At 36.0% G+C, this 12,582-nt stretch overlaps 1 protein-coding gene across 1 annotated transcript; it reads right to left on the reverse strand.

The window, feature by feature from the left end:
- Positions 1-5,749: 5,749 nt before the first annotated feature.
- LOC137731407 (uncharacterized) lies at positions 5,750-9,245 on the reverse strand. The gene is made up of 4 exons (XM_068470516.2): positions 8,935-9,245; positions 8,555-8,660; positions 7,708-7,785; positions 5,750-7,452 (listed from the first exon to the last, which is right to left on the reverse strand). The coding sequence occupies exons 1-4, from the start codon at positions 8,995-8,997 to the stop codon at positions 7,397-7,399; spliced, it is 303 nt and encodes a 100-aa protein (XP_068326617.2). The 5' UTR covers positions 8,998-9,245; the 3' UTR covers positions 5,750-7,396.
- Between the last annotated feature and the right edge of the window lie 3,337 nt (positions 9,246-12,582).

Here is a 12,582-nt window from a genome sequence, read left to right on the forward strand (position 1 = left end):
AAAAACAGCAACAAAAAAAATTGCAGCAAAAAACAGCAACAAACCTGTACCAAAACTGCAGCAAATGACAACTACTAAAATTGAGACAACATCTAATGCATCAATGGGTTTAAATCCTTACGCATCACATCTACTAAAATTCAAATTGATCACCAATCACAATATTTTACTACAACCCAATTGAAAAGTTTAGTTTGCCACAATACAACTAAAGTTCAAACTTCAAGGTTTCAAACAAGGTTCAATGTCAAAATGCCTTATGGCATTATGTGACAGCCCGTCCCGAATTAACATTTTCATATGTGTGAAGTGTGTTTAATTACCCTAAATCTTTATTAAAGTTGGACGGTTTGTTTGATTGTGTGGAATGATTAAAGACAGGGCACTGTGCATGCACGGGTTGCACGTTTCTTCTCCTTTTTCTTTTCCTTTCCGTGGTTTCCTCAAACCTGTTTTTCATTCTTCCTCTCTCCCCGTCAAGCTCTCTCTCCCTCCCTCACTCTCAAACACACGGCAACAACACCAATTCTTCAAAACTTCACGGATCGACGAAAATAAAATCACCATCTTCTTCGTTTCGACGATATGAGTCCAACCATACCAATTTCAGGTAAGAACTATAACATTTTTCACGTCGAAAATACGAACTCCGGTTTAGGTACTATTCATCAACTTTTTATTGGTTGATTTTTAGGACTTTTCAAGCTTATAGGAAGCTTCTTGAGGTCCTAAGGAGGCTTGAAGTAGTTCGTTGGAAGTGTTTGGACGTAAGAACACGGAGAACGACAAGTTCAAAGTTTGGCCGGAGCTTTCGGGGCTTTTTCTGGTGAATCCACGCCGAGTTAGGGGTCAAGGCAGGTATGGATGTGTTCGTCTCGTCAATACCTTCATTTTGATATAAAGTACGTCGAAAATGGTTAAGAAATGAAGAAGTTATGACACTTTGAAGTTTACCCAGAAATTCCGGCAAAACACCCACCTCCGGCGAAACCAGTCCGGCGACGCGAGGAAGAAGACGCGCGCGTGGGCAGCGCGTATACAGGGCGCGTGAGGGCGTGTGAGAGCTCCAAATTGAGTTCTAAAAATTGTCACGTGTTCGTGACATCGTGTAGATCACCGTGGTATATTCACACACCCAAATTGAGCAACGTATGAGAAAGTTATTGACGAATGTTTGTGTATGTGCGTTTAAATGATGATTTTATAATTATTCTTTTATAGGTGAAACTTGTACGAACGACGAATGTAACCAAACTAGGCATGAGGGTTACGAACCGGCTACTTATCAGTGAGTTGGCAGTTATTTTTCAGTATATATATACGTATACTTGACGTATTTCCCAGAAAACGTATTTTAAAAGAAATACGAATTAAATATCCTGTCATACATGCATCATATTTTAATATGTGCATTACCATAATTATGCATACTGTTGCATGGTGCTGAGGAGGCCCAGGTAAGCTACATTTGAAATACATTTGATATACGTACGAATACGTTTGGAATACGATTGAAATACTATGGAAATACAAATGAAATATGATTGAGATATGATTGGAATATGATTGAGTTATGATTGAAATATGATGAATTATACGATTGTGATATGATTGAAATATGATTGAGATATAATTGAGATGCGATTGTAGCACTAGAGCATATTATGTTATATACAGTGATGAGTTGCATATATGTTTGTTTATACATTCATTTATATATGTATATATATATATTGGTGCGGTGGAGGCACAGGTAAGCGTTATTCAACAATTGCATTAAATAGTGATTAGAGGTGCTTAGAGAGCTCATAACCTGCACCCCCGGTGTTAGTGCTCCCGCCCTGAGCAGGGCACAGTCCTTCACGTGATGTTCACCTCCCGCACCCCATGCTCAGCTTGGATCCAAGCTAGGTGCACAGGCTTGTCGTACATACCACATTAGGTGGTTCCGACTCGTAGGTGACCCGCGATTATTCGCACAGCCTTCACGTGATCGTAGCATTAAAGCGTACATATATGTATTACACCCAGGCCTGTCGTACATACCACTTTAGGTGGTTCCGACTCGTGGGCAGGTTCAGTTGTTCAGTTATTGAGTTTGAGATTTGAGCTCTATATGCAACCGTACAGGTCACGTTAGGTGACTCCGGCTGCCAGATGTTATGCTATTGATGTGATTTATACCTGAGCACTTGCATATCATTATGAGGCTTTGACATGGCACATTCTCGAGCATGATTGATATACCCTTGAGCATATTTGGCATATTTATACATACGTATATATGTTTATTTTCTGGGAAACTGTACTTGTTTTACGGCGAGAGGTTAGTATATGCAAAAGAGAAAAGAAGGTTTTGAATACGTTCGTTTTGCTGACCCACTCAACTTTGTTTTGCGCCCCTCCAGGTTTAAGATATCAGAGCTTGGTGGCTACGAGGAATCCAACGGTGTTCTGACAGAATGGACAAAAATTAGGACTCACCTTTGGGTGTTTCATCTTAGAAATTGTATCTTTAAAGCTTCCGTACTGTGTAAATGGTTACGTCACTCTCACGTGACGGTCAGCATGCCCTCCTTCGGGACGGGGTGTGTCACATTAGTACAACCAAAAAATATAAATGGTTCATGAAATTCAACAAAGTCTTGGTTTTTAACTTACTTTGCATCGTTCAAATTTCAAACATTTGCCTTTCTTTTTCCTTTTGAACACTTATTCTTCAAAGATTTGTCTAACCATATGCAACAGTAGCACCAATCTACAACACACAGGCATTAAAGAAAGTTTATATGTATACATGTTTCATAATGCACAATTTGTTTAAGTTATATATCAAGATAAGCATTGTTAAGCTCCTAACACATCTATTTCCATAAATTATTGACGAGTCATGCACTCATACAGATTCTATCATGTGTTTTAGAATACTTGTAGATTTTAGTATACTAAATTTTAATTACGATACTTGGCAAACTCCAAACAAGACAATTTTGAACCAAATCAAGGCAATATAGTAAAATACGAACTGGTACGAGGATGTGAGTACATAAAGAAAACAAAATCCAAAGAGAAGCAGGTGAAAACAGTGGATGGTGGTTCCTAAAGAAATTAATAATTTTAGAACTTAAATTGATACTTGGGTGGTTCCTAATCTAGTTCCCTTTTTGATGCAAAAAACCCTATCCCTAAAATTAATTATAAACCCTAACCCAGTTGCCCTTTTGAATCTTTGATTCAAACGACCCCTAACTCTAAAATTAATTTAATTACAAATTATTAACTAAACTAACTAATACAAGTTCTAAGTTCTTACCATATTAGCTGGAACGAAGAGCAGGTGAATGATTTGCCAAGTTTGTTTTGCAGAGCTTTTGATTTGTAGAGTTCAAGGCTTGCGGATGAAGGGGATATGGGGATGCAAGCAGTGAGGTCGCAAAGATGCAAGCAGCCAGGTCGCAGAGATGCAAGCATCGAGGGCACTGATGTCGACTGTGGAAGAGATAAAGATGAGTTTTGAGAGAGAGAGAGAGAGAGAGAGAGAGAGAGAGAGAGAGAGAGAGAGAGAGAGAGAGAGAGAGAGAGAGAGAGAGAGAGAGAGAGAGAGAGAGAGAGAGAGAGAGAGAGAGAAAGACTGACTGATGTATGATGTATGGACTTGAATAGTGGTGCAAATTTGAATGACTAGTGTAGTTGAACTAATTAAAACATAACATTCAATATATGGTGCGGTTTCGGTTACGGTGCGGTTTTGAAAACCCAAAACCGAAACCAAACCGTTCGATGCAGTCCGATTCGATTCGTGTTTCAGTTTCAATTTTCGGTTCCAAATGCCCATCCCTAACAATTTGACAAAACGAAATTGTGGGTATAAGTTCAGGTGACATCCGAAGATTGCATATTTTGTTAGGCAGCTATAGCAAACCAACACAAAAAATAAGATATTGATGAGCATGTATGTTCTAACCGGTCCCGAATCACCAAAGCATCATGACCATTGACAGCTTTCCATGAGAATCATCACTCCTCACTCCACCCTCAGCAGTCAAGATTTCTGCTAACTTGGGTAAAAAAATTACTTCAACGTAATTACTCGCAGAGTTCCGAAGCTAGTCACTTTCTTGGAGCAAACCAGGACAGGTGATAATTTATGAGAAAATAACCTTTTCTGGGTATGTTTAGAATCAACAGGATCCTCTTCAGATTTTTTTTGGTAAGGATTTTAGGGATTTATAAATTGTCTTTGTTCATTGTATATCGTGCGATCGGTTTTTGTCAAATACTATTTGTGTTTATTTTAAATAGAAATATTTAAAGTAATTTCTGAATACACGATATATAATGAACGGATAAGATTGACAAACTTCTTAAATCCTCATAAAAAGAATCCGACGAGGATCCGGATTCTATTTAGAACAGACTGTTGTCGCTATATACTTGTTGTGGTAACTATTTGCCAGTACTTGAATAGGAAATAAGACAAAGACAAAAAGAAGAGTGTGAGGGAAGAAAATGGAAGGAATGATAATAAAAGAAAGAGACGACAAAGCTTCCTTTTGACTTTTGACTACTTAATGATCCACTTCAATTGACCGAAAAAAAATATGATTGATCCACTTCAGATATAGGGTTCCAAATTTCCAATTCATCATCCTTTCTTTAGGGTAGATGCCCTTGGGAATGAAAGTTTCACTGCAGCTTTTTACAAGTCTTGCTGCCCAATACGTTGTGTTTCGGAGGAAAGTACCCATCGGTAACTGTAAAAAGTAAAGCGATTCACGATATATGGCAAATTCAAGTTTCTTTGATCCCAATTATATATGTATGTGGTTTATATATGAATCACGTATTTATTCGCACGGGTTAATTCTAATCATTCATGTTTATAAGATTTATGAAATATAAATAGTTAAAATTAACTCAAACACATGTGCATGACTAAACTTAATATTGATCTGCAAATAGAAACCTATGAAAATAAAATAAAATTTGAGTCTTTGCTCAAACAATACAACCTTTCTATGCATGCAATGCAAATGCTAAAAGCTCAAAGAGTTTTGGCACAAAACGAAAAAAGACACTAAATTGAAACTGATCTCTTCCTGCCCAATGTACAATAATGATTGCTAGAAACCCATTTCTCACTTAAAAAATTAAACTATAGATGATTAGGGTCTGACCAACAATGAAAAACAAAATAGATGATTATACTTCACTATTGGGACAACCAAACATCAATATATAGAACCAGAGAGTGAATACATATTTTCAAACTCTCCACCTTTGAGTTTTGAATTTTTCAATCTGTGGGGATGTGGGGACCTTTGATCTTGAACTCTCACTTACAACCACATGGGGGAGAGTTAATTACCACACAGTGGATCAATGTCAATGAGTTAAAAGGGTTACTGATGCAGTAGATGTAGGTCATTGATGAACCAAAACTGGGCAGCACAAAAAGCAAAGGAGAGACGTTCTTATGTCAAATGGTTTTTGCTCTTCTTTCAGGAAAGGACAAATCCTGAGATGCCACTTTTCCTTCTCCATGCATGCTTCTAGAAACATCCACCTTATTACTTATGGTGAATTTGCTGCACTTTCACTTTCACTTTCCATGTGGGAGAAACGAGAGTCAATTTATGGAGAAAACAACGCATGAAACAAAAGGAGCTTCTCTAACCCTAGCTAGTCACTTTACTCACCTGCCGTTGGATTGAAGTTTTACATCAGAAATAGATGTGGCTGCAAAGGTATTGCCAGTTTCACCATTTTAGGATTTAGGGGTGTGACTGTAATTTGTCTATGGAGTGAGAGAACCTTAGACATCAAACATTCTGAAATGCTTCAACATTTATTTACTCTTCATCCCAACTTCACGTTGATATAGCAGTGAAACCTAGCACACGTCTTTTTAATATATCAATCTCATCAAATCTTGAATATTTCTTCGGGTTTTCCCTATCTTTGGTGCTTAAAAAACCTCGTGTCGCACTTTAGTGAACAATATGGTGTCTCAGAGAAATTTTTATCTCTTTGTAGCAAAAAGAAGAACTTTGCTTAGAGGAAACGGTGGAGAAACAAAAACCCTTGTACATGCGCAGCCCATTGGCGGTTTCCAATTCTGATAATGAAGAGGAGGATACAATCTTCATGAATTCCATTGTTAACAAACGTATGTCTATAAGCCATCCATAATTTGGCAATTATATATATAGGCTTACATTAACCTTGCCTAATTTCTATTGTTTATGCAGCCCCAGAGAAGCGACAACGAGTTCCATCGGCTTACAACCGATTTATCAAGTAAAGATTATATGCATGTGAATATGATTCAATGAGGAGCTTTAGACATTTTATGTGACTTCCTTTTGTTAAACAGGGAAGAAATCAGGAGGCTTAAGGATGAGAATCCAAGCATGACTCATAAGGAAGCTTTCAGTACAGCATAAAAAAATGTAAGTTTTTTTATAGCCAAGATCAGTAATGAAATTTAATTATAGTACTATTAACTTTCGTGATTTTGCATGTTTGAATATGTGTAGTGGGCTCAGTTCCCTCCAATTCAGTACAAAGAAGATGGTCCAGATGGAGAGAGTTGCACCAGATAGAGAGAGGAAAATGTGGCATGGGAATCTGATGTGCCTGAGGTAAACTAAACACCCTAAGTTCCCAACTTTGATCAGATTAATTTCAACTGTACTTATCACAAAAAATAAAATACAAAAGGGTAATCAAATTAAGTAATCCCTAAATTGTCGACTATTGTTTATAGGTTAGTTATGCAGCATGCGTGATTAAAATATTGATCACAAGAATGTAAACCCTAATTGACTTTTGTTTAGAGGTTAGCAAACCCTAACTAAAATATCATGTAATCAGTTCACATTTATCTAATTAATGTAGCAAATGATCAGAATATATAGCAATTAACCAAGGGATTTGGATCCTCTCCGGATTTATTATTTGAAAAATTTGCAGTTCAAACTACTGAATACCAAATTTATTATTTGAAAGCAGAGGCTAGCTCCTTATGCGTTTGTAATAATTAAATTTATGCCACTCATTTATGCATAACTTTCTGTTGAGAAAAATTTGCAGGCAGTCGAAGATGGCAAAGTTTTCCGCGAGACAAAGGCCCCAAGGCATTCCATATGGGAAGGACACCCTTCGAGTGAATGAAGACTTGACCTAAACTTCTATAACAAGAAAGCTGTTCGTTTTTCAGGCCTAAGATTTAGGGTTCAAGTCACTTGCTATTTTAAGAGTAGATTCTCTAGGAAATGTGCTTTTCGTTTCAGATTGAACAAAAAAGTCTTCACTGGCTGCAGAAAGATGTATCGACTAACTTAGACCATTCAAAAATGGCCCAGCCCTCGTATGTTTCAGAATAAACACACATTTACTTCCAGTACTGTTTCCTTCTTCCAAATCTTGCCCCCCTTTGAATATAACTGCCTGGAAATAGAAAATGCAGCAACCTCAAATAATTAAGTTTGCAATAATTTTAACAATCTAATTAAATTTTTTTAGGCCCCATAGCTGTATGAGAATCTATACATACATACATACATATAGGGTCTTATATAAATCTTCCCGATTGACTATCGCAGTTACAGTGATGTATCTAATTTTGTGGAGTAATTTATGAGTGTATTGAATGCAAATAATTCTAAAAAAAATTATAAAAGTATAGATGAGCTGGGTTCTTACCTATCAGAGGCCTGGGAGAAATAGAGTGGAAGTATGCTTGGAAGAAGTGCCTATTCTCTTTTTGTAGCTCTCTCCACACTGCAATCCTATATATATGCATTCAGCATTCACACATTAGTAAACCAACTAACTAGACTAATAATGATTCATAGAGGTGGGCATCAAACCAACTTATCCCAATCATATTGGTCGGTTTGGTTTTGATAAAAAAAAAAGAAAGCAAAGTCAAACAAACCGAACTGAATCGATTTATTTTTAATTTGGTTGTGATACTTTTGAAACCGAGCCAACAATGTATTTTTCAATTATTTATTTATTTATTTTACATGTCAACGTATTATACATTATTTAAAGGTCTTATTCATATACATATTTATAAGTCTTAACATATTACAAGTAAGCGATTTATATGTACTTTATACTTCTGTGAGGTTTTAATTAATAAATTGTTTGCTAGCATGAGTTTTTATTTAATTGAAAACTAGTTTTATTTGACTTAATGAACTTTTTATGTTCCGAAAAACTTAATCTTTCAATCAAATTGGAATTAATGCATGATATGTATGAGAATGTTTAGAAGATTCAAAACTCTTGAAATGTTCAACATGTTTTATTTATGTATTGAAGACTTAAACCGAGCAAACCAAACCAAATGAAACCGATTAACAATGATTTGTTTTGGTTTGGTTCGATTCCAACAGTGGCATTGATAAAAATGGAACCAAATCGAACTGTTCAATACTAGTTTATTCGACTCTATTTTTTGTGCCCACCCCTTATGATCGAACACACGCGTCTGTATACGTATTGATACACTTGTAAATATAGAAAATCTCGAGAGACAGACCTGTAAGCGTGACGAGTGGCCTAATGCTTGCATGCTCTGCTAGCACCCTTACGCATTGGTCACGACTCATGTGAAGTAGCAACCATCTCTCAATAAGATGTCGAACCTGTTTTTTATGTGTATCAGCATCAGTACCATAATTTCCATGCAAATTAAGAAAAGGGTAATGTTAGAGAGACTAAAGTTGTAGATAAAATTTTGTAAATTAAATGGCATGGAAGTTGGTGATTGGATAATTACTTAAGCGTTAATAAACATGCTCATTCATATTGGTGGCACATCATTTAGTTTGTAAATCTTGTTTACAATTTAGTCTCCCATTATCCTTAAGAAAATTATTGGCATGCATAAGTACGATGAGAGAGAGAGATGGAGATTACCATTCTAATGTAGCTTTGAGAGTGGCAATGCAGACATGGACCAAAGTGATGACTGTGATACATTTCTCCAGAGTCTCGATGAGTCTAGGGTTTGGACAAAAACTAAAGGCATGAAAGGCTAAAGGAAGAATAGATTAGAAGAGAGAGAGGTAGAAAGAAAACAGATATATAAAAGCCAAAAAAAGTTCAAGGAAGAAAAGATATTTAGAGGGGTTATATAGAACAAAAGACGACCTAAAATATCAAAAGGGAAGTGTTGTTATCCACAGATATCCAAGCGAAGGGCCAAAAGAGCACTAGAAATCCAAATGATAGAGTCACCTCATCTCCAAAGACTTCAAAAGATAAGAGAACACACATTTGCGTTGGTGCCGATGACAAATCCGTACGTGGCTAAGCCTCTAGCCACTTCACTTGATGATTGATGACTTGAACCAGTCCCAACAATTAATTAATTTGCTACCTATTTTCGGGTCCTACATCCTCTACTTGCAAATTGCCATGAGTTAGTATTGTGTTCGTGTATGCTAGCTAGGACTCTTGATGCAATACCGTGCATGCCATGATTCATGGATAAATATACTTGTATAACAGTCTTATCTCATTTGTCACACGAACGATATTGGAGGAGAAAATTGAACTTAGAACTTCGAATGGAAGTATAAAAATGGTATTTCATAGCCAAATGCAATTGGTTATCCATTATGATATTGCATAAATAATGTTCCTTCTACATATCGTTTTTGTAGCCGCTTATGTCCCCCGCGATATTGAGTGTTCATTATTTTTTAGATGAATATACAATTTTCTTCGCTTTCATTTCTTAATTATGGTATTATAACTTTCTCGAAGTCCAGTTTTGAAGAGTTACAACTAATGATTTTAACAAAGATTTAGACTTTTAACCACTTGAACTACAAATCTTTTGCGACAATCTAATCTTTTATTGCATATGTTATAGGCAGTTTTGAGTCTTGACACCTGGAATGGCATAAGTTATCCCCTTATGTTAAAGTATGGTTCTTTCTTCTTTGTGGGTGCGTTTATTCTTCACGTCTTCATGTGTTCGGGTCAATATTATTCTAGATAGATGCGAAGCTTATGTGCCGCAATACTTTGGTCCCAACCTCATTCTCCCCACATTACGAAAAAAAACATGTTAATGAGGAGATATTTTCAGTGTAATGCCGGAAACTCGCACTCAGTTCACCATGAACAAGTCAAACCATTGGCATAAAGCCAAATTGCCTCCAACTTACTCACATGTGAATCGGCAAAGGAGAAACGTCATTTGACCATGTCAATAATTCATCGCATTTGTTCCACCATCCTCATGGCCTGACTGAGTGACTAATCCACCTCATAAACTAGCATTATATAATTGATTATCTTACCACCATCATCGAATAAATTATTATTCATTCTTTTGACAACTGTTGCCTTTGTATATAACCACGTTTATTGAAAAAAAATAACACAACCACCAGATGACCTTGTGAGTTGCAGACAAATGGAACTTATTCCACCCTAAAACAAGGAGAGGTTCCTTCTGGTCCAACTTCAATCAGCCAACTATTCCAAAAGAAAAAAAGGATTCGAACACAATGCATTACTGATCATTTTTATTTTGGAGGATTGATATTCAAGTTTCAAAACTCAGATCTATCAAGTGTTATTTGTTTATTATTTCGGTTCATCAAAAAATGACTGATAGCTCAGAATTTGTTGTTTGCAAAAAAATACGGTACTAAGAGTGATCCAGATACAATGCCAAGAAACATTTACCACACTCGGGCACTTGACAATGCAAAAATCAAATAAACCCAAACTGGTCACTTGTAACACCACTATCTTCCTCAATTAACATCAGACTTCTCCAAATAGTAACCAACAAAGAGTCGGTACAAATTCATCAACTACACTTGTAGTAAATTTTTAACTAAAATAATGAAAACCTTTAGATGATTTGGGGCAAGAATTCAGTTGATTTCTCCATAAAACTTTGAAGAAAGTTGAGATATTGAGATTTTACCATAAGACAATTGACAATATTGAAAATAACCTAATTAACTCCATATTACTAACCCATTTCCTTTAAGGCTCCATTTGTTATACCTTCTTAAGGGAGACTGTCTAACAAGGATTTCAATCCAGTAGAAGGAGAATAAAGTTCCCTTAATGACCATCGAAAAGCAACCTAGCTAAAAGATTTATAGTTCCAACTATGAAACTGCGGCCCCAAAAAGAAGAAAGTAGATGGCATTCCATTAGGTCGATTTCTTCTACCTACATCTAGAAAGTAGAAACCTTTTTTAATTTGTTCATAAATTTATACACACTGATGGGATATCTGTATGTATTACTTTCCCTGCTTTCTTTACCTGCAAGAAATAAACTCATATAATCACTATTAAAACACAATTACATCCCGAGGACCCCAAATCCCTTTCAGATCAACAGCAAAAGGAGGGGTAAAAAAAACAATCACGTTAAAAACACATAATTCTTATCGTCTCCACAAATCTACCTTTTGATACAAATCCCATCGTAGAAATCACTCAAGAAATTAATTAATATAAAAAAAACCGATATTATTGTGTGCAAAGTCTACATGTTAAATATCGCGTGCGTGAGTGAGATGTGGGGGGAGTGATCAGATCAGATCAGATCAAATCAGGCCAGATGATGAATGAAACGCACTGACCCCTCCATTATTGTTCTGTTTTGGAAGAAATTAAAAGCAAAGAGCGAAAAAAAAGACAAAAAAATGCAAAATGGGTGGGAAATGCAGGCCAGAGGCTCCTTTCATAGCAATGACGTGTGTTTGTTGAAAGGCATGCATGTGAACTTGTGAGGCAGGTAGCTCTATCCATCCACACTCACACGGCTTTTTAATTTTGAATATTTGGCGACACGCACTATGGTTTGATTTGTAATTCTGTGTGTGCGGACGGCTTCTTTGTACTGCTAACTATGCTTCTTCACGCTATCCAAAATTTCAAACAAGAAGGAAAGAAAGAAAGGAGAAATTTCAGAGATGGCATGCCCGCTGCCGATTGCTTGCTCCCAAATTATTTTTACTTTTGATCCAAGCAACAACAAAGCAAACCATTTTCTTTTCTATGTGCCTTGGGTTTGCGCCCACCTTTGATTACTAATATATCCATACTTTGTAGATTAGGGAGGAGAATATTGTCACTAAGTTAGGTACTGAATGAAAATGAAACAAAATTAATTTTTGAGGACAATGGGAGAACATAGAGCCTAACCCCAATCAATACAATCCTAAAAAAAGTTATGATCAATAATATTACGGATAATATACTTCCATATCCCACCGTATGGAGGAATGCATATATTTCAACTTGTGCGTAACAAATTTTTACGTAAAAATTTTAAAATCAGAACTGTTTAAGTTCTTAATCTTGATTTGAATATCATTTCTAGAGAAAATCATTTGAACTAAAAATCATTTAGTCATGCAAATGTATAAAACAAATAAATAGTATTGGCATGAATTAACATATTCATGATGAATGATCCATTTAATTGATGCATTTAGATAACTAAACAATCTCCGATGTGAATGATAATAATACAATATTCACATTGGAAATATGTGCACTCCAGCATAGAGTGGATTGCAAG

Source organism: Pyrus communis, chromosome 16 (genome assembly GCF_041283825.1).
Source record: "Pyrus communis isolate YQ-2024b chromosome 16, ASM4128382v1, whole genome shotgun sequence".
Lineage (NCBI taxonomy): Eukaryota > Viridiplantae > Streptophyta > Magnoliopsida > Rosales > Rosaceae > Pyrus > Pyrus communis.

Coding starts and splice junctions, on each gene's coding strand:
- LOC137731407 (XM_068470516.2), bottom strand. CDS start 8,997: ATGTATCACAGTCATCACTTTGGTCCATGTCTGCATTGCCACTCTCAA. Junction 8,661..8,934: donor CTCAAAGCTACATTAGAATG/GTAATCTCCATC, acceptor CATAAAAAACAG/GTTCGACATCTTATTGAGAG. Junction 7,453..7,707: donor TTCTCCCAGGCCTCTGATAG/GTAAGAACCCAG, acceptor TTCTATTTCCAG/GCAGTTATATTCAAAGGGGG.